Raw genomic sequence first — 24,122 nt, 5'->3', positions numbered from 1 at the left:
ACATATTGCAAATCTGCCTCTTTAGCTGGAGCCAAGGCCCAGGGAGAAAGAGTTGAGCACAGCTGGGCACAGCCCATGGAATCTGCTCAGAGAAATGTGAAAGGTATTTTGCAAGACCTGTCAAGGAAATCAGCAGTGGTGGCTTGGGTTGGAATATTATTCTTAAGAAACCAGGAAATAATAGTAATAAGACAAAATGAATCAACGTTTTCTAAGCATTTTCCAGCTCCACAAACAAAATCTGCCCGACAATCCCAGCTCAGCCGAGGAGCTCCTCTGTTCTGGCTGTTTTGTCATCACTGGTGACATCCAGACAGAACAAACACAGCGAGGGGGGCAGGGGGGCTAAAACCAGTGGAAAATTACCAGGCTAATTTTGTTTGCTGTGCTTGATTAGGAGACAAAGGAGGAAATTTCCAAGACTACACATGGAAGCAGTGCTGATCCTTGGTGTGCATTTAGAGCTGATGCTCATCTCAGTTCATTCTGCAGCACCAGGACAAAGGGCCTCATCATCTGCAGCCGTGGGAGAAACCTGGATGGGGATCAAATAATGGGAATAATACCTTGCAAGTAGGTAAGCTCTTTCAAATGATAATCTCTCGAGTGCTTTTGAAAGAACAGCACCGTAATAAATTATATTATCTGCCCCTTAGAGCTGCAGACATCCAAACAGGCTGAGCCTAAATGGCCCAGGTGCTTCCTGCTGTTAAATCCCACTGTGGGTTGGTCTCCAGTATTTTCCCTTTTGGAGGTTTCTGATGAGGAAAACCCCATTGGCAGGGTCATGACACTGAGGGAAGTTTTCCAACTTTCTGAACAGCCCAAGGCAGAGAGAGATCAGGAATGAGATGAGAAATGAGGAGATTGTCATTCACAGGAAGGTGGTCCTTGGAGGCGCCCTCACACAACTCAGGGAAGTGTCAGCATCCTGGGTACCTGAGTGTGAACAAGAAGCCACCAAGTCACCAGAGGTAGGAGAGTGGGTGTGGGGGACAAAAACAAACAGGGAGGCTGAAGTCACATATCTGGGCTATTGATATCACTAATTATAATGAATTTGAGGAGGATCATGTGAGCAAAAAGCAGATGGAGACCCATCTAGATGTAGCATTCCCAGTTTCCAAGTCAGTGACAACTCCAAACAGATGATTTTGGATGTTCCTGGGCTGTGTCCTGGCAGATGGGGGAGCTGCAGGCACCAAATGCCAGTACAAAAGAAGATCACAGAATTATGGAATTGTTTAGTTGGGAAAAGACCTTTAAGATCGTCGAGCCCATTCATTATAAACCATTTTTCAACCAACAAAAGGGTTTGTGAGGAGGAAACATGCTCAGGCAGAATACTGGGCAAAACTCTTAATAACTGAGGATGATTTAACAAAAATATCCCCTTTATACCCACGGGTTCCTGGTAGAAAAGCTCCCAGCGGGTTCCCAAGGAAAGCTCTGCAGAATCAGCCCTCAAACATGTTTTCCTCCCCAGTTTATCTAATTAATTTACTTCCATTAAGAAAACAAACCGTGCTCTCCTTCATGTATCCGGTTTCTGTGAATCGGAGACGGCGGCTCCGGGATTTCTGGGTTTGTTCTCAGAAGTCACTCGGCTTTTAGTTCACCCCCTCAAAATAGTGTTTTCCCTCTTCCTGCAGGTAATTTGGGGAATGAGCAAAACATCTCAGCAGGGGGACCTGAGGGTGGGGATTTGCTCTCCCGGGCCTCAGTAATTGCAAATTGCAGTCTAGTCTGGAAACACGGAAGAGGAAACCTCGTCCTCCTTGTGGATCAGTTCTCCAGGATATTTATGTGGATCTTTAAATGGTCCTGCAGATAAATGGTTGCAGTGATGGAGATGAGTGTGGGAGGGGAGCTTTTCCTCTTCCCAAGCCACCCACCTTGTCACAATAATGTCTCTGAACCAGAGCTGGGGGGAGAAAAAAAGGGCAAGAAGAGTCATTTACGGCAATTTAGGGGTTTTAATTAAGAGTGTAAGAATAGAGGTTGTGATGGGAGGAAATGAAGAGAGAAGGAATCAAGACTGGTAGTGACAGGACAAGGGGAATGGCTTCAAACTGACAGAGGACAGAGTTGGATGGGATATTGGAAAGAAATATCAGACAGCTATGGGGACAGAGATAAATACATCCAAGTCAGCATCTTCCTGGGATGTGACTGAGCTGCAGTCGAGGATTTCTTGGTTTTGTGGCATTCACACCAATACACACACACAGCCTGAGTTCTCTTTTAAAGCCTTTATTACAGGAAGGACAATCAGGGCTTTACTTGGCTCCTCTGGGATAAGCAGCCCAGCACAGCCCCAAGGAAGCTGCAGGAAGCCAAGGAGGGAGCTGCTCTGTGGGAACAGGACAGAGCTCACTGGAATCACCTTGTGGATGCATCATTGTCTCCACTGGCCACCCCATAGCAAGATCATGTGGTGCTTCTAGGATCACCGTGAAGGTCTCAGCAGGAAGGTGAGCGAGCAGCAGAGTGTGGATGGGCATGAGGGGAGCGGGTTAGGGATCCTGCTGGGATCCAGCCGGCTCTGTCTGCCCAGAGGAGCCTGAGCTGCTCGCTGAAGCAGGAGGGATGGCCGATGCCAGGGCAGTTTCCATGCAGGGGTGAGGATGTGCTGCCTTGGGGGCTTTAAAGTCCTCAGCCCCACAGAGCACAGCAGCTCCTGGTGAGCCAGAGGCACGGCCACGGGTGGGCAGGAGCCACTGGGGCCCCAAGATGTGGTGGCTGTGGGGGTGCTGGAGTCTGGGGGCTGTTCCCAAAGGCTTCTCCTGGGAAATCAAGAGGTTAAAACTGGGCTGGGCAGTGGGTGCAAGGAGATGCTGCTTTCTGTGTGTGCTGCTTGCATGGAGCAGCCTGATGGGCCTCAGAGGCACCTGAGATGCCAAGGAGTATCTGACAAGAGAACCCACCCTTCATCCAGCAGTTTCTGGGATAGAGCAGCGTGGCACTGGGATTCCCACCTCCACCACAGGAACCTGAACACGGACACACACCACTTAAACTGCCCAGGGAGCAGAGATTGAGGCATCACCCCCGGAAAACTCGTCACTTGGGATCTCTCGAGTCGTCCTCGGCCGTGCAGAGCAGCGATGATTTCAGGGATGGGCCTGGCTGCATCTGCACATGTGGCTGGAGAAACTGGGACGCCCAGTCTGGTTACGGGGGCGGCTCCTCCAGCAAGCCAAGCAGGTTATGGAGTCCCCCCCCAGTTCCAAACCAGCTTGCCTGCTGTCGGCAGCCACGTGTCCCCATCTCCACCTGCAGAACACACGTTTCTGAGCCTCCTTTGTCCTTCCACCAATAAACCACAATTTAAAAGAATAAATGTGCAGCAATTTCACGGCTCCCCGTGCAAGGCGACCTCTTCCCAAGGCACAAAGTGCTGCCTGTTGCTTAGGAACAATCTTTATCCTACAGAACGAAGACGTGTGCTCTCCAAAGAGTTTTTCAAATGCCCCTAAGGGGTGTTTGCTTTGCCTTGCTCAGGCACTGACCCAGCTTCTAAATGTACCACAGGGTGAAGTCTGTGTGCTCCAAATATGGCACTGGACACCTACAGCACCCAGCCAGGATTTGGGATAGAGGGATTTGCCCCATCCCCAGCCATGATACTCGTCCGTTGCACTGTTTCAATGAGCCAAGAAACTGCTGTTTCATCAAAACCTTTGCCTGGCTCAGGTGTTGTTGCACTGGTTTGTTGCCCCCAAAGAACAAAACATCCTTGAGCTGCTTAAGTGATGAGGACACTTTCTTCATCCCTGGAAGTGTCCAAGGCCAGGTTGGACGGGGCTTGGAGCAAGCTGGGCTAGTGGAAGGTGTCCCTGCCCGTGGCACAGGTGTTGCAATGAGAAGAGTTTTAAGGTCCCTTCCAACCCAAACCATTCCATAATTCAAGGACACAAAGCCTGTCAGTTTTGTTGCCTTTCCAAGCATGAGAGACTTTTCTGGGAGCAGCAACAAACCAGCCCAACCAGCAGCCACCTCCCCCACCCAGTGCCTGCCAGGTCCAAAAGCAAACCCTCTCCCTTGAGGTCCTCTAGCTAAGATAACCTGGTCTGCAAAGCTATCTTATCCGAGGCAACGGTGGGAGCATCTGCCAGGGTGGAGCAGGTGTTGAAGCGGGAAGCCTTGCAGGACATGGTGACGGAGCTCTTCTTCCTGCGGTAGAAGTAGGTGCTGAGGTGGAACCAGAACTTGTCGTGGAGGGAGGCGTAGATGAAAGGGTTGTAGCAGGCGGAGCTCATGGCAATCAGGTGGCACGAGACCTGGATGACGTTGACGTACCTCTTGTCCAGGATGGTGAACTCCTCGTCGATGTCCCGGATGAAGTTGACCACCTGGAGAGGGAGCCAGCAGATGGCAAAACAGACCACGGAGACGGTGAGCACCCGGAAAGTCTTCTGCTTGGTCCTGGTCCACTTGTCCTGGCAGTGATAGGCAGCGCCCGGCACGTTCCTCCTGCGCAGGTGGTAGGTGATGGCACAGAAGGAGACAGACACCGCCAGCAGCGGGAGCATGTAGGACAGGAGGAGCATCAGACACGAGTAGAGCAGCCGCTCCCTCTCCTCGTGCTTCCAGAACTCCTCGCAGATGATCATGTCGTGGCCGATGGCGTTGAGGTCCAGGTAGTGGGTGTGCAGCGACGTGGGGACGGAGGCCATGATGGAGAGCAGCCAAATGCAGGCCACGAGGCACACGCAGGCCCTGCGGCTGATCCGCCTGCGGATCGGGTACGCCACCACCACGTAGCGGTCGATGGCGATGGCCGTGAGGGACAGCACGGACACGAACACGGTGGCAGCCTGCAGCAGGGTGACAAAGTGGCACATGAATGCGCCGAAGAGCCACCCCCGCGCCTCGAAGGCGTAGGACACGGTGAGGGGGACGCAGGCCAGGCACATGATGAAGTCGGCCACCGCCAGGTTCCCGATCAGGAAGTTGGTGGTGCAGTGCAGCTTCTTGGTGAGGGCGATGAGCAGGATCAGGAAGAGGTTCCCGGTGCAGGCCACGGCCACCAGCGTGGCGTAGAGCGGGATGAAGAGCGGCTTCAGCTCCAGGAGCAGGTCCAGGCCGGTGAACAGGGGGGCTGAGCTGTTGTGCCAGGACTCGTTGGGCAGCTGAGCCATGGCAGCCACTGTGGCTGATGCAGCTTCTCCGCACCTCGAAGTCAAGCAGAGATGATCCTGTGAGCCCTGGCGGGGAGAGAAATGCGTGTGGGTTGAACTGGGCAGAAGGAGCCGTCCCCAGCATCCCGGTCCTCCTGCACAGCCCCTGGTAAGGAGCAAAGTTGGGAAGCTGGCTGTGAAATGGTTAATCAGCCAGCCCAGATCTGCGGAGAGCTGCCAGCCCGGGGCAGGAAAGCAGCTCCGGAAGCCTCATGGAGAGTGACCTGGGAGCTGCGATGCGTTAAGGCAGAAATAAAAGGCACTCCTGCATTTCTTTGCTTTTTATTTACCCCAGCGAAATCCATGCCGATCAGCCAGCCCCCACCCACCCAGCTGGGCAGGAGGGTCCTTTCCATCCCCTGTGCTCCCATGTTTGACCCCCTTGGTTATGTCTCCACTACCCAGGGAACTTTGGCTTCTCCTGTCTTTCCCTATAGCAACTGAGGGAGGGAAGAAGGAAGGGGGTACCCGGCTCCCCGGGAACCTCCACAAAAGCACTCACAGAAGCACAGAGGGGAAGAGGTCAAATATATTCCAGCAGAAAGTGTATGGAAATGAAGAATTCCCCTCCAGGACCCTTCTCTTGGACCCCACACTGTCAAAATTAATGTTTCATTCCCCTCACCGGAATGTGAACAGTCTTTTCCCCCCAGTGGAGAGTCAAACCAGCATTAATTAAGTAACCCCTGTAATTAACCGAGGGATATTGTGGTTTTCTGCACCCCGGCTGCACAGGCAGAGCGCACGCTGTGGTATCACAGCTCCGGATCCCCGTGCCCTGCCCGGGGCAGGAACACAGAAATCATCTGGAAACTTGCAGCCGAGGAGCCGAAACGCTCGTTAACTTAGAGAATGAAAATTCTGAAGCTCAGTTAACTCTTTAATTCTGCTTCACGCCCCCACAGGAGTCGAAGCTGCCCTTCTGTGCTTCGCCAGGGTCCCGCTCCCACTCCGGTAAAGGCTGAACCCGCGGCTCTGGCTGGGTTTTGGGGGGTCCCGGTCTGGCTGAGGGACCCCTGTGTCCCGGTCCCGGAGCGCTCTTACCTGCCGGGGGTCCGGGGTGCTCCGGGCTGGGAGCCGCCCGCTGCCCGCCGCTCTTCCCGTGAGGATGAGGAGGAGCGTTCCCTTCGCGGGGTGTTGTTCACCGGGAGGCTCCGGCACCGCTGCTCTCAGCCGGGTTTTTGTGTTGTTGGGGTTTTTTTAATCTTGCTGTGTCTTTTTTTTTTTTTTTTTTTCCCCCCCTGCCGCTGCCTGAGCCTTTGAGTCCCGGAGGAACAGGGCGTTCCCTCTCACGGCGCTCTCACGGTGTTGCAGGTACCGGGGAGGGACGCGCACATCCCTCTGCCCCGCATCGCGGGTGGAGCCGCATCCCGCCCCCCGGCCCGGCGGGGAGCCCCCCGGGGGCTGCGGGGCCGCATCCAAGACATTCCCTAGGCTGGAAAGGAGGGGAAGGCGCGGAGGGGACGGCGCTCCCGGGGGTCGTCGGCGGCTGCCCCATCGGGGGATCCCGGGGGCGAGGGAAAAGGGGGAAAAGCGGTTGTGGGGCAAGGGCAGGGTGGGCTGAGGGTGGTCCAGCCATTAGGAATTGCCCCAAATGAGAACGGGAACCAGGGCTGGACAGTGTTGGTCATTTTTAGCTCTTCTTTTCTTTTTCCATTGAAGGAAACCCAAACCTTTGCTTCTCCACAGGCATCTCTTTAAAGCCTGAGGCAGCAATTCCCATCGTCCCTGGGGTAAGTGTGCAGTCCAGGGCTAATGGATTTTTACCAAGGGCAGTACATGGCTCCTGATCCAGAGTCTGTTGCTGCCCATCAGCTCCATTTTCTTTAGAAGCCTCTGATTCCATGCACAAGATTTCTTCATCTTTTCTTTCATATCTTACTTAAATAAGGGAAAATTAAAAATACTCGTCATCCATTGGTATTTTTTGGGGAGTAGGAGGGGTGGAAATTGTCAGAGCAGTCACTGAAGTTCTGCAAAATTGAGAGTTTTGGTGCGAGGTGGTGATTAATTCATCCCAATCTGAGCTCTTCCCTCTGCTTGGGCTTATCCTGGAAAAACCTTCTTTGACCTAATCATTACTGCTTCCAGACCCTGCAGGAAAAGGCACTCTTATTCCCAAAGCTCGTTATGCCCCGTACCAGGGTCCTGGCTCAGGGGTACAAGAACGGGTTGGAAAGCTGCAGCCCACCCTGCTGGTTCCCAGTTGGAGAGCTGGAGATGCTGGAAGCATCCCAGTGTCCCTCCCACCCTGTACAGATGATTGACAGGAATCAGTTGGCTGTGATTTTATCTTTTCCTTTGTCTCCAGGGTGGCTTTCAGAAGGAACCGCAGGTTTTCCTAACGCAGATCCTTGAGATCTTGCCAGTTCCAAAGCAGGATGGGATGTTTAATGGCCATAAGCTGAAGGAGGGAAGGTTTAGATGGGATATTGGGAAGAAATTGTTCCCTGGGAGGGTGGGGAGGCCCTGGCACAGGTTGCCCAGAGAAGCTGTGGCTGCCCATGGATTCCTGGAAGTGTCCATGGCCAGGCTGGAAGGGGCTTGGAGCAACCTGGGCTGGTGGGAGGTGTCCCTGCCCATGGCAGGGGGTGGAATGAGATGGCCTTTTGGGTCCCTTCTAACACAAACTATGCTGGGATTCTGTGATTCTCAGCATCACCACAGGGTGCTGCCAGCTCGTGCTCCTGTGGGATCAAATTCCCTCAGCCCAAGCTCATGGTGAATCCCCTTTCTGCCTCTGAGGGGGCACAGAAATGCAGCTTCCTATGGAAAAAAAAAAAAAAAGGTAAAAACCATTGTCCTTAAGGGGTACAAGGAGAAGGGGGCTGATGTTTCCTTTGTGATTACTCATTTCTCACGCCTGGGAAATCGTGCCCTGTGCCTTGCTGGCAGGTCTGTGCTTGTGCCTCGTGGGCTGGACGTGATGCTTTCAGACACCACTGCTGCAGACCTGCCTCACTGACTGAGAATTGGCCTTTTTCTGTCACTGATGGCTCTTTTGGGTTAAACTGTTAAAAAACAGGCTGCCCAGGGCAGTGGTGGAGTCAACAGCCCTGAGAAGGATCTAAAAGCCGTGTGGATGTGGCACTCAGGGACACGGTTTAGTGGTGGCCCTGGAAGAGCTGGGGTTGGACTGGATGATCTCAGAGGGCTTTTCCAATCTAAATGGTTCTGTGACCTTCCTCTGTGGGAATTATTTCCACATATGGGAAGGCTGGTTTTTGCTGTGGGAGCAAAAACCAACCCTAGTGAGGCTGCTTTGAGGTTGTACCCAAAGTTTGTTTGAGTTTGTTTTTCCTAAAATAAACCACTTTGCTTGGAGGTAAAGTCCTTGCTACTCAAACCACGTGTGGCATCACCAATTGCAGCGACACTGCTCGGACACACCACGCTGCTTTTCACAGTTTCAGTGACCTTGTGAAGAAGTTTTTGAGGGTTTTTTTAATGGTGATTTAAGTACAGACCCACCCCAAGTCTATATTTCATATTATCATTTAATGATCTATAATCAGAGTTAAATAATTCCAAATTATATTTATTATACGTGGGAGACAGAAAAAAAAGCTCTATCTAAGGAATGAATTAATTAAGGAAATTATTGTTTACTCTTTGCAGTGATCACTTGGCTTGGTTTCCTTCTGCTCTATGTGTTTCCACAGAGCAGGTCAGAGAATCCTGGAACGGGTATGATTTTTACGAATGAAATGAGATTTTTACAAATGGAAAGAGCTGCTCCCTCAGGTCCCTTGTCCAAAGGAAATGCTCGGTGACGTGGATCTGCAGTTCTTTCAGCTACAGCTCTTTTGGATGCACTTCTTTCTCAGGTACCTTCAGGAATATATAAAATAACAGAAACTGTCCGGAGGTGACCGGGAGAGCAGCACCATTTACGCACAGAGACAGGAAACCGGGAAGGTCCAGCAAGAATTTACTCTCAAAAATGTATTTCCGAACAGGTAACATAAGGAACACGGGATGAATCTGGCTTGGATAAACCCCTAGAACTGCAATTTCCCTGCAGGAGCTCTGACAGGCGTGTGCTGCTTCCCTCTACCGACCCCCAGTGTCGGTGCCGAGGTGGAACACATGGATCAACCAAAAATCAGCACAGAATTACAGATCCTTTGATTAGTAAATGGAAATAACCCTCTGCAGAGCTAAACAGGGTAAAAAAACCCCAATTAAATACTAAATATACTTCAATTCAGAGAATTCTATGCGAGTCTGTGATGAAAACAAGCTGTTTGTGGACTCTGGTTATCACTCTTGGTTTCTTGATACAGAATCTCAGCTGATCCTCTTTGGGAGAGGCTGAAGGGATAAAGAACAGGTACAAAATGACAAACAAGAGGAAAAACACTCCCCTTCCAGTCTATAATAGAGAGTTTGGGCAATAAAGTAGGGGTATTAGGGAGTATTAGGGAATGTGAAATAGGTACAACATCAATGACACCATCAATTTATTGACTGCAGTGAGAGTCTCCTTCAGGGTCCCAAAATTCACAGGGGTGAAAATGATCTGTCTTCCTCCAGGCACAGCTTGGGGTCAACTCAGACTGAAACAGGGAAGATCTGGAGAAAACACCCCTGTGGACTTGGCAGGAGAGGAAAAAATGCCCAAGAGAGTAATAAACAGGAAGAAGACAGAAATAAGCTCTGCTCTAGACTGTGGTGTTTTCTGATCCCTCTCAACAACTGCTTTGTTTTTTTTCTTGTTTAACGTGTCTCCTGGTGGATTCCAAACAATCCACATCCAGGCTGAAATGATGAGGTGGCTGCAGGCTGGGAGAAGACCAGAGTGGGGTTTCTCTTCAGCTGCATCGCAGGTGCTCTTCTTCCCCTCTTGTCCTTACCAATGTCAGTCGCTGTCTCTGGAGCTCCAGACCTGGAATTTTGTGTGTTGGGGGGTTCTTTTTGCTTCTTGAACCACTGATAATTTGCTCTGTGCCCTCCTCCCTGTTACCACTACGGCTGGGAACAACTTCCTGAGGGCTGGGGCAAGAGGCAGCTCTGGGAGCCCTCACTGCTCTGCAGCCGGAGGCTCTTCCTCGTTCTCCTGCTTCTCCGGCTGCGGTTCCGGCGGGATGAGGCACTGCACCTCCTCGGAGCTGATGGCCACCTTGTCAGGCTGCAGCCAGCGCTTCAGGTGCTCCAGAGTGCTGGGGGGACAGAGAGAGACACACACTGAGAGCAGGCAGCAACAGAGCCTCGCAGGAACGTGCGGAAGGAGCGACGGGAAAAGCCTCCACGGGTAATTCCTGCCCCTCTCTGGGTATTCCCGTTCCCACAGGTGAGGTCTAGCATTGGATTGATCCATATCCCAGAGAAGCAGGCAGAATCTGGCATTCTACAAAGCCATGCTGCTGCAGTTGGGCTTTATACACTCTGGTTAGAAAAGTTTTATGCTCAGATTTTTCTCAGTGTAAAGGGTTCTTTTCAACCTTTACGTGCTTGGAAGTTCCCTGCCTCTGATGCCAAAGATTCCAACTCAGTCAAACTGCCAGAGGGCAGGGTTAGATGGGATACTAGGAAGAAATTCCCTCCCTGTGAGGGTGGTGAGGCCCTGGCACAGGTTGCCCAGAGCAGCTGTGGCTGCCCCATCCCTGGAAGTGTCCAAGGCCAGGTTGGGCAGAGCTTGGAAGCAACCTGGGCTACTGGAAGGTGTCCCTGCCCATGGCAGGGTTTGGAATGAGATGCCCTTTAAGATCCCTTCCAACCCAAACCATTCTATGCCTTTCCAGCTTTCTGGGCTGGAAGAAAGAAAAACATACTTGTTTTCAAACCAACCAAGCCCCAAACTGCTTCTTTGTGATGAAGATCAGGAAATACAGGGGGGGAAGGGAAGGGCACAAAGCCAAAGCAGGAAGCACATCCAAAACTGTGTGTGTGCGTGTTAATAACACCAGAAGGCTAAAGAACATATATAACCCTAAAAATCTAATAACATAGTTCTGCGTGCTTAAAAGTTAAGGCTTGTTTAATTACATTGGTGGGTGAGACTCAAAACTTCTGTACCATTCAGGAGTGACCTCTAACTTCATAGCCAAATTCTAGGGACTAAAATTCTTTCATGGATAACATCCCCAGCCTTTAAAAACAGTAGAAAGAGGACATAAAGGCTTGGTTTTAAATATAAATCCCACTGAAGTTATCTGGCCACAGTAAGACTCCGAAACCTCCTTATAAATATGGATTATTTTTCATAGTTAACTCCCAAACTGGCTTAAGTAGATTTTCTTCAAGGGAGAGACTTTCAGCCAGAAGCAATCATGGAAAATGTCAGCTGAGAAAGGAGGAATTTGGAGAGCATTCCAAGTGATTGGGAATGGGAGACTGCTGAGGAAGAGGACTCTCATCGAGGACTCTCATCTTAATTCCTTCATCATCCAGGAGAAGGTAATGGGTGGGAGAGCAGAAGCACTGCAAGAGAGGCATGGAGGGGAAATCTCATCCCAGGAGTGGCACCAACCCTGTAATGACCCCTAAATCCCAACCTGAGATACACAGGATATTTCCTTCCTCTGCTCCATTCCTTCCCTACCCCACATGCTCCGTGTGTTCCCTCTAGCCCAAGCCAAAGGGGCATTCCCAAAATCCTTCAGAAAGCCTGGTGGCAGCCTCTGGGAGCTGCAGGGAGGAGGGATTTCTCTGTAATGCCCTGACAAAACCTTACTCTGGGTTTTAAGAGGTGACTGTCGATCCCTTCTCCCCGACTCGCTCGTTACCTCTCGTCAGCATCGTGGCCCTCCACGTAACATTCCGCCTCGAACTTCTCCTGCAGGAACCTGTCCCAGCATTCCTTCTTGGCCTGGGACAGCGTGCGCAGCATGTCCTTGGAGGTCACCTCCTGGGACAGGCCCTTGATCCTCATCAGTCTTCTCTCTGAGAAGAGAGGAGGGGTCTTTATTTAATTTTTGTTGTTTGTTTGTTTGTTTGTTTGTTTCTGAAGGGAAAGAAGAGAAGGATCTGGACTTCTGTATCAAAAAAAAAGTAAGTTGAATTAACTTTTCAAGGCTAATTTCTTATTTAAAAGGAATTTCCACCCCTGTATTTCAAGCCTGCACGATTCTATTTCTTACATATCCACAAGACGATATTTTTAGGTGATGCTTCTGAAGGAAATAAGGTTTGTGCAATCAGTTAACTCTGCTCATTTTGGGTTTTAATAACTTGCACAGTTACTGCTCAGTTTCCATGAAATCACACAGGAGGGCACAGAACTCACAGGCACTGAGTTCCCGTAATTTTCATGCAAATGGGAACATAAATCACACTCACTGCACTGCTTAGTGCACTGTAAAACAGCAATGAAGGCAAGATGGAAGCTTCAGCAGAAATAAAAGCTTAAAGAGCCACTTCTGCCACCCCTTCCTCCTGCCTTGTTGCTGTGTGCAGCCTCTAACTTATTGGAGCGGGGGGAGGTAAAGCCCAAATTTTTTAGCTTTTACTTGATAAAAAGTTGCTTTCTGTGGCAAAGCTGAAGAAGCTCTGAGTGAGCTTCACATTTGCTGCAAGAGTGCAGTAGGGGAAAGGAGTCAGATTCTCCATGGAATAGCTGGGGGACCTTCGGCCCAGAGCACTGCCACGCAGACAGAGGTGTCACCAGGCCCGTCAGCGGCGGGGGACACTCACCCAGGGATGCCAGATACACCTCGGAGTCGTTCAGGGGTGCCCAGGGCTTCAGGCTGGGGCGGGAGGAGTCACTGGATCCGCTGCCCTGGGCGTAGGAGTCCATGAAGGAGTCTGTGAAGGCATCACCGCCGTCCTTGAGCTCGGGGTGGGGCAGACAGGAGCAGATCTCGGCCCAGAGGTCCTCGCTGGACCGGGGCACCACGGAGTCCACGCTCTCCATCATCCTCATCCTGGAGTCCTGGGATGGGGGAATAAACGGTGAGCACCGAGCAGAACCCCCCGCCCAGGCCTCCCCCTGCCCGCCTCCCTCGGCCCAGGTCACATCGGCGGGCGTTTCGGGGAATTCTCATCCCACCGGGCAGCCCGGCCGCCCTCCGGGAAGCGATGACACGCTCCAGGGTGTCGCACCCAGGGAGACCCCTTGCGAGACAGATGGGCGGTCCCCCGCCGGCACCGCACCCCCTCCGCCCCTTCCCGCGGAGCGCCGCGTCCCCGCCGCTTCCCGGGCCGCGGAGGGGACACGGAGGGGCCGCGGAGGGACCGCGGCGGTCCCGCACTCACCGCCCGGTGCACTCGGGAAGCCGCGGCAGCTTCACCGCGCGCGCCCCCAGCGCCCGGGGCTGACCAATCGCCGCGCGGCCCCGGCAGGGACAAGGCTCCCATTGGTCCGCAGCGCGGGGTATCGGCGGGGCGGGCGGGGCGCGCTGGCGCCGCCGTGGCGCCATGTTGGAGAAGGGCGGAAGTTGTCCCGGGCGGCGCAGGTGAGCCTGTGTCACATTCCCGGCGGGAAACGGGAAGTTTCGGGGTGGCTCTGAATCCCCTTCTCTCCGCAGGCCGCTGCCGTGCCCTTGGGATGAGCCGCCTGCCGCGCCGCGCGGTGCTGGCACTCATGGGGCTGCTGTTCGCCAGGACCATGGCCTGGACATCCAGCGGGAAGACACACGCGGAGCTGGTCAACAACCTCTACAGTGAGTCCCAGCAGGATCCGCTGGAATGCCAGTATACGGATATTTAATGCCGGTGTATGGGTGTTTAGTGTGACACTGTTCGCTCTGAAGGGCTGGGGTTGATATTCCTGAATTCCACCTTTGTCCCAGCCTGAACTCGTTCTATTTATAACCAGAGAACAAGGTGTTGTGCCAGAAGGGGCAGGAAAGCCTCTGCACGCCTTCCTTCCCTGCTTCTGGAAGTGTGTGACGCCCTTTAAGGAGTTGCAGCTCGGAGCCTGCGGGTGCTGCCGAGTGTCCTGGACACCCAGGACCCCCCTTTTCGGAGGGCAGTGTGACTCCATTTCTCCCCCATTACACTTGGCAGTGCCAGAAATGTGGATGCAGGTCAGCACCACCCTCTGGGGATGGGCTGCTGGCTGGGACCGCAGTGGAAATGGGACGTGATGTCCTTTCATTGGCATTTGTTTTCCGTCCCTCTCACATCTCTCATTAAGGCTGAATTCCCCCAGATCCCTGAACTCCCTGAACTGTGCTTCCCCTTCCAGATCTGTTCTTGCTGAGGGTTTCACTCCTGCCTGTCTCTCTTCCTTCCTTCCCAGAAAAAGGGATCGTTAAGTCCCAGCGAGTCTTCGATGTGCTGTTGGCCACAGACAGAGGTCACTACATCAAGTATTACCCATACATGGATTCTCCTCAATCCATTGGTGAGTCATTTTGGGAAAAGCTCCAGCTGTGGAATCCCTATCCCTGGAAGTGTTCAAGGCCAGGTTGGATGAGGCTTGGACATCCTGGGCTAGTGGAAGGTGTGTCTGCCCATGACAGTGGGGGGAATGAAATGGGCTTTAAGGTCCTTTCCAACCCAAACCATCCTGGGATTCTGTGAAATTCTATTTTTAGGGCAAGGTGTGGGAGAATTAAGGACTGTTCCCATGGGCAATTTTATTCTTTATCAAATAACTTTGTCACCTGTTTCCTTTTAGGCTACAAGGCCACGATCAGCGCCCCACACATGGTAAGATGAAAACTCTTCACTTCAAACAGAAATGGAGGGAATTGTTTATTTCCCTTTTTATATTTCATTTTTCTTCAAGTACAGAAGTGGAACATCCCATGCACATGATTTATCCTGCTAGTTTCTTTAGGGATTTTTTTTGTTTTTAAGAGGAGTTTCCCCTATAATCTTTCAGTTGCTTTAGAAGTGCGCTCAGATGGGAATTCTGTGTTGTCCGTTTTTTTCCCTGCTGTTTCACCTGTAATTCCTGAGCCTCTTCCTAAGTGTGCTCCTGCCAAAAGACCTTCCAGGTCTGAGCCTTGAGTTTCGCTCCGGAAGTATCAGGCACAAGGCCCGGTGTGCTGGGATTAAATCAGAGAACAAAGAAAAATGGTAGCAGAGGAGACTAACCCGGGATGCTTCCCACCTCCATGTCCACACAGCACGCCCACGCCCTGGAGCTGCTCAAGGATCAGCTGGTGGAAGGTGCCAAGGCGCTGGACGTGGGCTCTGGAAGCGGATACCTCACCGCGTGCTTCGCCAGGATGGTGAGCTCACGGCACCCCATTCCCAGCTCGGACAGCGGGAATGTGCTTTCTGTGGGGAGAGCAGGAGGTGGGAGGAAGGGGACACTCTTCCCAGACCAGCTTGTAGCAAAAACAAATACTTTTTCGGGATCTAAATGGAGGCTGTATTTGCCCTGAGATATTTTGTTTGTATATCCACTGTGCAAGTCCATTGTAGGTTCCTTTTAGTTTATGTCTTCATTACTCACAGTCTGTTTCCTTGTTTTCTAAACTCCTGGAATTATTTGCTGTGAAGTGCTAGAAAGCTGGTCAAGTTACTCAGGAGGGTCAATTAGTCAAGAACTTGCCATGGAAGCTGCTAATTCTACCAAATAATGATTTCTCTGGCAATGAAAGATTACTGGGAATCCTTGGAGACTTGGCAGTTAAGGACTACTGGGAATCACTGTGGACAGTGTCTGTGTATCCCTTAAGCAGCTGATAGACTACTCAGCCTTCAAATCAAGAGTGTTTGCACCTCCTGTTTAGAAACTCTGCTCTGGAGCTTATTCCAGCTCTCCAATTCCCACCAAAACCTGCTCCATCAAACACCTCTCTTTGATACGGGAGGTGCCAGGTGTTGGACTGATGTTGCTCTTTCCAGACCGGCCCGACAGGGAAAGCTGTGGGAGTGGAGCACATCAAGGAGCTGGTGCACGAATCCATCCGGAATGTCCAAGAAGATGATCCGACGCTGCTCAGCTCCGGCCGTGTGAAGCTCGTGGGTGAGTTCCGTGCGATCCCGGGGTTGTCCTCTCCGGGAACGCCTCGGCTCTGCTCCCTGAAGTCGTTCCAGTCTGTGTCGGTGCTCTGAGTTGCTAGGAGAACAAATCTTCCCTGCGTGTTTCCCCACCTGCAGTTGGAGACGGCAGGCAGGGATACCCCGAGGAGGCTCCGTATGACGCGATCCACGTTGGAGCGGCCGCAGCGACCGTCCCCAAGGAGGTGAGTGGCCCTGCTGGGTGTCTCTACCTCTTTTATTTTTTTTTTGTGGGAACACTAATTAGGAAGCCACCAGAAGCTTCTATTTTGTCATGACCTTTCCAGCATGGCTTATTTCCAGCGTCTCTTTATTTTTTGAGCTCTGCTCGTCACCAAAAACGTTGGGATAAATCAAACTCTCTGACACTGTTTTCAGTATTAGGGAGGAGGCATTACTTTATTCACAGTGCTGAGTGCATGGGGATGCTCCACCTAAATGCACACCCACTTTCAAAACTTTTCACCACTTAAACATTTTAGCAAACAAAGAAATTACTGTTCATGGGCTATAAATTACGTAATTCTCTTCATTAATTACTACTCTATCATCTATTGATTTCTTGCTTCTCACGCTAATTAGTCCACATTTTCAGTCTTTTTATTATCTTTTAGGGTAGAAAGGGTTTCAGTACAATTGCTGAATTGTCTTTGTTAGTTTCTTCTTCATCTCAGGGTTCTGCAAAATGTCCTTGTGGTGTATAAATTCAGCATTCCCTGTGTCCAGTTTCAGCAGTATATCCAATATTACTCTCCCCCAGGCTTTGTCCATTGAAGCACGTCAAGGTTGGTTACAGTTGTTCTAGCACAACTTAAAGCTCCAGTAATTTTCCCAAACCACGTTCCCACAAGAGCAGCCTGTGAGAAGCCTCGCTAAATGCCGGCTGCAGTGGCAATTATGACTAATTAAAACAATTAGAGAAGTCCTTAGGAAGGTCGTGTCATTTCCAGCGTGCTGACTCGGGTTCCTGTGTTTTCCCAGCTGCTGAACGAGCTGAAGCCGGGTGGGAGGCTGATCCTGCCCGTGGGGCCCGAGGAAGCAAACCAGGTGCTGATGCAGTACGACAAAACCAGCGACGGGCGCATCGTGGAGACCCAGCTCATGGGCGTCATCTACGTCCCTCTGACTGACAAGGAAAAGCAGTGGCCTCGGTAAAGATCTGCTCTTCCCTGAGGAACGTTCCTTCTTCATCTGTCCCTCTGCTTGCTCTTCCTCGGCTTTGCTGACCGAGTCCTGGATCCCTGGCAGATGTAAAAAAAAACAAACAGGAGGAAACAGCTTGGCAGAGCAGGAGAACAAGGGGGTGTTTCCCCTTGGATAGGGCTTGCCAACTTTTATTTCCTCTTTTCCTGGAGCCTGTGTGTGTTTGTAAACCCAGTGTGATGCCGTCGTGGAGCTGATGAGGGCCACGAGTAGTAACTGTTGGTTTTTCTTTGCCTCAGGGATGAACTCTGACATATGGATGGATATCCCTAAAGGCACCTCAGAAAGCTCATGAGTGGGACTTAGGCCTGTAGATGGTCGGTATGGTTTTGCTTTTTAACGGAAATTTTATCCGTGGATAAAGGGAAGGGAAGTTCTGCTTCAGCAGAGCTCATTCCGGAGGGATGGAGAACGAGGGCAGGACCAGAGGAGGCTCTTGGAGGCCACGGCAGCTTCCAGGGAGCGGATCCGGGTAACTCCAGCTACCCTCTCCAATAAACTACAGATAACATCACAGAATTCCAGAAGCAGACAGGAATACTTAAACCTTCACTAAAACAACTTTAATATCGACTACTCTGCTTTAACGCTTGGTGAAAAGAAGTCACAATTAGTGTCTCAGAGCAGTGAGACTGATTTGTGTGTTTTTAATTATGGGAATTCTGGTCGTGCAACCACTAATTTAATCTTGGGCAGCAACACTGAAATTTGGGGTTAAGGAAAAAATTCTCATTTCTTTTGATTTTTTCTGTTTGGGGTTATGAAAAATGCTCATTACTTCTGGGTTTGGGTTTTTTTTTCTGTTCAGGGTTAAGAAAAGTTCTCATTTCCTGGGTGGTTTTTTTGTGGTGTGTTGTGGGGTTTTTTTGTTTGTTTGGTTGTTTTTTTGGGGGTTTTTTGTTTTGTTTTGTTTGGGTTTTTTTGTTTGTTTGGGTTTTTTTTGTTTTGGTTTTTTTTTTCCGTTTGGGGTTATGAAAAATTCCGGGCTTAAGAAAAAAAGCGCAATTCTTGGCTTTTCCGTGTCTGGGGTTATGAAAAATGCTCATTTTTCGGCTTTTCCCCGCCGTGCCCCTCCCGCGGGCGGTGACCGGGGAGGCTCACGAGAGGCCGGCGGACTGCGGTGAGGCTCGGGGCTCACTAGTGGGACAGTTCTGAGGAGGGGACTGCTTTGAGGTAAATAAAGGCGGTAAATAAAGGCAGTAAATAAAGGTAAATGACGGCGCTGCCGCTCCCGCCCCCTCCTGAGGCGATTGGGGGGGGTTGGAAAGGGCGGGAAAGGGGCAGGCCCTGCAGGGGGCGTGGCCTCGCGGCGATGCGCCGCGCCGATTGGCCGCTCCGCGGCGCGCGCAGTGATGCGTGGCGGGCTGCGCCGCGCGCCGTGTGCCACGTGGGTGCGCTGGGCCCTTCCGCCCCCCAGCCCGCCCCGCGGGGCCATGGCCGAGCCGGGACCGGAGGAGCCGGGCAAGGAAGGAGCGGCGCCGGCCCCCAAGAAGCGGCGGCTGGCGGGCGGCGAGCGGTACGTGCCGCCGCCGCGGAAGCTGAGCACCGGCGTGAGCTTCGGCGCCGAGCACTTCGCCGAGACCTCGTACTACTTCGAGGGCGGGCTGCGCAAGGTGCGCCCCTACTACTTCGACTTCCGCACCTACTGCAAGGGCCGCTGGGTCGGGCGCAGCCTCCTGCACGTCTTCGGCACCGAGTTCCGCGCGCAGCCCCTCGACTTCTACCGCGCCGCCGCCCGGGCCGGCCGCCTGCGCCTCAACGAGGAGCCCGTCCGCGACCTGCACGTCGTGCTCAAGGTGCGCGACCCCCGGGCCGCGCGGTCACATAGCCCCGGGGAGGGGTTGGACGGGACCGTCGGCCCTCCCGGGGAATCCCTGCCCCTGCGGGGTTGGGGGTGCGTGGATGCTGCAGCTCCGGGTGTGCCCAACAGGTTCCCGCTCAGCCCCTGGGAATGGGAATATATGCCACGGGATTCATGCGGGGGCACGCTCTGTTGTTATCCAAAATCCAGGGGGCCAGGAGAGAAAGGCTTTAATTCCCCCTACACACACACACACACACACATAGACACATTATCAAGCCCCGGGGGGTGTCCACAGGCTGGATCCCGGCTGACCGCCCGTATTCCCCGCAGAACAACGACTTCCTGAGGAACACGGTGCACCGGCACGAGCCGCCGGTCACCGCCCAGCCCCTCCGCATCCTGGCGGAGGACGAGGAGGTGGTGGTGGTGGACAAGCCCTCCTCGCTGCCCGTGCACCCCTGCGGCAGGTTCCGGCACAACACCGTCATCTTCATCCTGGGCAAGGAGCACGGGCTGACGGAGCTGCACACCCTGCACCGCCTGGACCGCATGACCTCGGGCGTCCTCATGTTCGCCAAGACCGCGGCCGTGTCCAAGAGGATCGACGAGCAGGTCCGGGAGAGACAGGTCAGAGAGCAGCGGAGTCGTTTGTACCGTGTTCTCCTGCAGCAGGTTTGGCCAAAAATCAGTCGGATTTGGGGTCTAAACGAGCACGAGTTCCCTGAACAGCTTGTGGTCGAGTTGCTGTTCTTAACCTCTTGGTGCTTCTCGTCCTTCACAGGATAAAGGCAGAGTGAAAATTTAATTGAGCTTGGTAGTATTGGCTTGGAAGGGATCTCCTCAAAATCCAACTGGTTTTGGTAATATTGGCTTGGAAGGGATGTCCTCAAAACTTAGTTGATTTTGGTAGTATTGGATTGAAAATATTAAGTTGAAAACCCTAAACATTTTAACTGATTTTGGTAATACTCTATTGAAAGGGATCTCCTGAAAATTTAAATGAATTTGGTAATTTCAGATTGAAAATACTAGATTGAAAACCCTGAAAACTGAATTGATTTTGGTAGTATAGATTAGAAGGGATCTCCTAAAAAATTTAATTGAATTCAGTAATATTAAATTGAGAAGGATCTCCTGAAACTTTTATTGAATTTGGGAATTTAATTGAATTTAGTAATAGTGAAGGAGTCTCCTGAAAATTCAATTGGTTCTGGTAATATTGCATTGGAAGGGCTCTCCTTGAAGTTTAATTGATTTTGATAATATTAGATTGAAACATTTGGTAATACTAATTGAAAATATTAGATTGAAACCCCTAACCATTTAACTGCTTTTGGGAACAGTGGACTGGGAGGGACCTCCTTCCCTAAGGGACTGTCCCAAGGGACTGTGCAAACTGAGTGGGATCATGCAAACCAGTTAGAGAGCAGGTTTGTTTGTGAGCGGATGCAGATCAATCATCCAATCTTTCAGTTTTCAAATTCCCATTTTTCCAGAGTCTCTTGACCCAAACAAAACTCTTTCAGGGACTGGCTGTAGGGCTGTAAACGAAAGGTTGCAGAGAGATGGCTCCTGGATGTCATATGAGGAAAAAAGGCCAGACTCTTTCCCCAGCTAACTGGGGAAAATGTGAGGGGAATTTGGCTTTGAATAGCTCATTTAATTTTTTTTCCCTCCCCTATTGTAATGAAATGTTTCCTGTGGATGTATTTCATGGAACGGAAAGGGGGAGGAGGAGTGAGGATGAGGCCTGGGTGTATTTTCTGCTGTGTTTCCTGAACATTCCTCTTGTATCTCCCGGTAGCTGGAGAAGGAATACGTCTGCCGGGTGGTGGGGATGTTCCCAGAGCATGAGGTGGTGTGTGAGGAGCCCATCCTGGTCGTCTCCTACAAAGTGGGAGTGTGCCGCGTGGATCCCAAAGGGAAACCCTGCAAAACCATCTTCCAGAGGCTCAGCTACAATGGGAAGACCAGCGTGGTCAAGTGTCTGCCCCGCACGGGCCGCACGCACCAGATCCGGGTGCACCTCCAGTACCTGGGGCACCCCATTGTCAACGATCCCATCTATAACATGGAAGCGTGGGGCCCTGACAGGGGGAAGGGCGGGAAGATCGGGAAAACGGATGAGGAACTCCTGAAGGCGCTGGTGGAGGAGCATCGTTCCAAGCAGAGCCTGGAGATCTTGGGTATTTCGGAGGAGGACTTGAACTCCGGTGGTGAAAGCAAAGACTGTGGGGATTCAGGTGACTGCACAAAATCTGCAGAGGCTGATCCTGTAAATGGGAATTCCTGCCCTGCTGAGGATGTGAAGGATCCTGAGAGGGATGCAAAGGATCCTCAGAAGGATGAGAAAGATCCTGAGAGGAATGATGTAGCAGCTTGTCCACCAAACTCTGATACCAACCTGGAAACACTTGAGAAAGACAAAGAGCTCGGTTCATGTGGGAATCAGGACGGGCAAACGGGACAGAAAGGTTGGGAAGAGAAGGACCCTTTATGTGTGGAGTGTAGGATGAGCAGGCGGGACCCTTCTCCCAAGGAGCTGGTGATGTTCCTGCACGCCCTGCGCTACAAGGGAGCAGGGTTTGAGTATTGCTCCAGCATGCCCGAGTGGGCAATGGATGACTGGGAGGAATGACCAGGGATATCCGACACCTCTGGACACTGCTGGCTGGGAAAACAGCTCGGGAAGACCAAAGATTGACTTTTCAATGATGTGGACAAACTGCCTGGAGGTGGGGTGGGAAGGATCATTCTGTCCTGACTTCTGACACTGTGGAAAATGAGCAGGGAAATAGGGCTAAAATGTGAGGTTTATGTTGCCCCTTAGTGAACTGGCACTTGAGGGCAACAAAGACCAAACTCTGCTGGTCACAGGCAGCTTTGCCTTCATCTCAGTGGATTCTGGATCAATTATCCACACGGATAATGAAGTGCATGCACTAAAAGTCAATAACTGGTTTGCCTGCCGGGTTCTTGTGTCTTAAAATACGAGCCGCTGGATGTCATATCATAAAACTCCCTATTTTTACAGTGTTTTATTGTCAGATTGATTTTAAAACTCAAATATTATTACTGAGAGTGCTGTGAGGTAAAACCAGAGCACTGTGATCCCAACTTGTTTTGTGTCTGCTGTTTGTCAGCAAGGTCGACTTGCCTTTAAAATTCCTCTGCCAGTATTCATTCAAATAATTATTTAATTTATAAAGTTAGGAGTTCTGGGTGCTGATGTCTTGATATTGGGCCTGGTTTTGGAGGTATTGGTCCTCAGATTTTGTCTTTAAGATATTTGTTTAATATCACTTCAGTGTGACAGTCACTTTTCAAGATACACAAAAGCTGCTCTATGAACCAGAATACTTATTAAAAATAATTCTATATTAATATATTCCCAGAATGATAAATACCACTATAGCTCTTATTTTCACCAGTGTTTACACTGTCGATTCTTGGCCTTTGGGAGGCTTGTTATAATAATTTTGGGGACCTCAGGTATTTTTCCCTTAGAATTTAAAACTTTCCTTCTAAAGTCAGTTGATGTCACCAGGATCAGGATGTGGGTGCCAAGCCAGAATAATCCAGTGCTTACTTCCAGTAGCTCAAAGGAGCCACGTGATTTCTTTCTCTGCTGGATCATCCAGCTGATGTGTTGAATATTTCCATAAAAATTCACTCGGGTTTGAGCTTTGTTCTTCCACATTCTACTTTAGTCACAGATATTTGAAGAGATGATGGTAAAAATCAGTGCTCTTTAAATTTTTCATGCATTGAAATACATATTTCATGGAACTAAATGAAACTTGGGCACCTTCAGTGTATAAAAAAGGGTGGCTGCTGCTGTTACTGGATTTGGATGCAGGGATAAGGGGAAAGATTTAGGGACAACAGTTAAATTACACTTTGAGGTGTCCCAAGTTACAGTGGGAGGTGTTTTGTAAGAAATTTTTGCAAGAAATAAGTCCTTGAAAGGAATTTTCCTGGTTTGGGCTGGTAGATGGAGGCTGGGGCCAAAGTGCCTTATGAGGAACTGGAGCTCAGTTCTGCCTTTTCCCTTTTTCCTGGAATAGTTGCTGCCTTTGGCATCTTTTTATTCCAGGTCAAGAAACCCCTGGGCTTCTGATTGTAGGATACTTTAAACAAGGCAGATTTAAGCTTAATTTCGCAAGGATCCTACCACCAACTGCATTGTATTTAATTTTATTTAAAATTAAAACAGTGTTCGCTGTTCTGTTAGCAGGGAAGATGTCACTCTGGGAGATGTCCTGTGATAAATTCCCATATCAGGTGGGGTCTGAGGTAAATACTGGGTCCTGCTTTTGGGCAGAAACTTTTCTGTACTAAATGTAGGTCCTAGAAGAATTCAGTTCCCTCGTACAGCTTTATTTGGATACACCTTGGCAGTGCTGGGTGAAGGGTTGGACCTGATCTTAAAGGTGTTTTCCATCCTAAATGATTCTATAATTCTGTCTTTACACTTCATCCTAGCTGTGTCCCCTAAATCCCTCAGGACACTCCTGGCTGTATCCCTAAATCCCTCAGGATGCTCCATTCTGGCTGTCCTGGGTGGTATCTCTGCTTCCCCTTCTCCCTGAGGGGAGAGGCGGGAATTCCGCATATCTGAGGGAATGTGCTTCTAGCAGGAATGGGAGGCAAAAAAAAAAAAACAAAAAAAAGGAAATTTAGGGAAAAGCCACCTCTCGACGAGGATGGGATTCGAACCCACGCGTGCAGAGCACAATGGATTAGCAGTCCATCGCCTTAACCACTCGGCCACCTCGTCACGGTTGTCTCTTCCTCGCCCGGCCTATAAGGAAGCGCGCCCACCGCCCCCGCCATCTTATCTCGCACGCCGCCTCCCCCCGCGCGGCACCGCCGGCCGCGCGAAACCGGCGCGGCCACAGCGCGGAGCGAGGCCGCCCCACGAGGACCGGGCACTCCGCGCAGCCCGTGCGGCACCGCGCCGCCCTCCTCACCGCGGCTGCGGGCGAGCGGGCAAGCGGGCGGCGGCGAAATGGCAGCAGTGGGGCGAC

The 24,122-nt window shown here is 51.2% G+C and overlaps 4 protein-coding genes and 1 non-coding gene across 6 annotated transcripts; 2 read left to right on the top strand and 3 right to left on the bottom strand.

Annotated features, from left to right (window-relative positions):
• Positions 1-2,466: 2,466 nt before the first annotated feature.
• Positions 2,467-5,145, bottom strand: LOC126650755 (prolactin-releasing peptide receptor-like). The gene has a single exon (XM_050335923.1). The coding sequence runs from the start codon at positions 5,142-5,144 to the stop codon at positions 4,059-4,061; it is 1,086 nt and encodes a 361-aa protein (XP_050191880.1). The 5' UTR covers position 5,145; the 3' UTR covers positions 2,467-4,058.
• Positions 5,146-10,206: 5,061 nt separating this feature from the next.
• Positions 10,207-12,921, bottom strand: CCDC32 (coiled-coil domain containing 32). Its single transcript, XM_050336719.1, has 3 exons — positions 12,819-12,921; positions 11,912-12,068; positions 10,207-10,345 (listed from the first exon to the last, which is right to left on the bottom strand). Exons 1-3 carry the CDS (start codon positions 12,919-12,921, stop codon positions 10,207-10,209), a joined length of 399 nt encoding a protein of 132 aa, XP_050192676.1.
• Positions 12,918-18,301, top strand: LOC126650995 (protein-L-isoaspartate(D-aspartate) O-methyltransferase-like). 2 transcript variants are annotated; one of them, XM_050336439.1, is made up of 9 exons: positions 12,918-13,076; positions 13,652-13,786; positions 14,368-14,472; positions 14,749-14,780; positions 15,203-15,307; positions 15,930-16,050; positions 16,185-16,270; positions 17,067-17,236; positions 17,528-18,301. In XM_050336439.1, the coding sequence occupies exons 1-9, from the start codon at positions 12,920-12,922 to the stop codon at positions 17,538-17,540; spliced, it is 924 nt and encodes a 307-aa protein (XP_050192396.1). In that variant the 5' UTR covers positions 12,918-12,919; the 3' UTR covers positions 17,541-18,301. The 2 variants fall into 2 exon arrangements, with proteins under 2 accessions (XP_050192396.1, XP_050192397.1); XM_050336440.1 differs by lacking the exon at positions 12,918-13,076 and adding an exon at positions 13,509-13,579.
• Positions 18,302-18,689: 388 nt separating this feature from the next.
• On the top strand, positions 18,690-22,887 carry RPUSD2 (RNA pseudouridine synthase domain containing 2). The gene is made up of 3 exons (XM_050336787.1): positions 18,690-19,084; positions 19,423-19,719; positions 20,897-22,887. Exons 1-3 carry the CDS (start codon positions 18,722-18,724, stop codon positions 21,728-21,730), a joined length of 1,494 nt encoding a protein of 497 aa, XP_050192744.1. The 5' UTR covers positions 18,690-18,721; the 3' UTR covers positions 21,731-22,887.
• A 903-nt stretch (positions 22,888-23,790) lies between these two features.
• Positions 23,791-23,872, bottom strand: TRNAS-GCU (transfer RNA serine (anticodon GCU)). Its single transcript has one exon. It is a non-coding gene; the product is annotated as a tRNA-Ser (tRNA).
• Positions 23,873-24,122: the final 250 nt, after the last annotated feature.

The sequence above is a fragment of the Myiozetetes cayanensis genome, unplaced genomic scaffold, assembly GCF_022539395.1.
Source record: "Myiozetetes cayanensis isolate MyiCay16 unplaced genomic scaffold, myiCay2020 scf6-25, whole genome shotgun sequence".
Taxonomy (NCBI): Eukaryota; Metazoa; Chordata; class Aves; order Passeriformes; family Tyrannidae; genus Myiozetetes; species Myiozetetes cayanensis.
Note: the sequence above shows the minus strand (reverse complement) of the source record. Positions and strands in the feature narration are given on the sequence as shown.

Bases quoted from the DNA above. Each gene is read 5' to 3' on its own strand.
- LOC126650755 (XM_050335923.1), bottom strand. From the start codon at position 5,144: ATGGCTCAGCTGCCCAACGAGTCCTGGCACAACAGCTCAGCCCCCCTG.
- RPUSD2 (XM_050336787.1), top strand. From the start codon at position 18,722: ATGGCCGAGCCGGGACCGGAGGAGCCGGGCAAGGAAGGAGCGGCGCCG. The intron at 19,085-19,422 runs GTGCGCGACCCC...TATTCCCCGCAG, and splicing joins ACCTGCACGTCGTGCTCAAG to AACAACGACTTCCTGAGGAA. The intron at 19,720-20,896 runs GTCAGAGAGCAG...ATCTCCCGGTAG, and splicing joins AGCAGGTCCGGGAGAGACAG to CTGGAGAAGGAATACGTCTG.
- CCDC32 (XM_050336719.1), bottom strand. From the start codon at position 12,921: ATGGACTCCTACGCCCAGGGCAGCGGATCCAGTGACTCCTCCCGCCCC. The intron at 12,069-12,818 runs GTGAGTGTCCCC...CTCTCTTCTCAG, and splicing joins GGTGTATCTGGCATCCCTGG to AGAGAAGACTGATGAGGATC. The intron at 10,346-11,911 runs GTAACGAGCGAG...CTGTCCCCCCAG, and splicing joins GGCCACGATGCTGACGAGAG to CACTCTGGAGCACCTGAAGC.
- LOC126650995 (XM_050336439.1), top strand. From the start codon at position 12,920: ATGAAGGAGTCTGTGAAGGCATCACCGCCGTCCTTGAGCTCGGGGTGG. The intron at 15,308-15,929 runs GTGAGCTCACGG...TGCTCTTTCCAG, and splicing joins CCGCGTGCTTCGCCAGGATG to ACCGGCCCGACAGGGAAAGC. The intron at 16,271-17,066 runs GTGAGTGGCCCT...GTGTTTTCCCAG, and splicing joins CAGCGACCGTCCCCAAGGAG to CTGCTGAACGAGCTGAAGCC.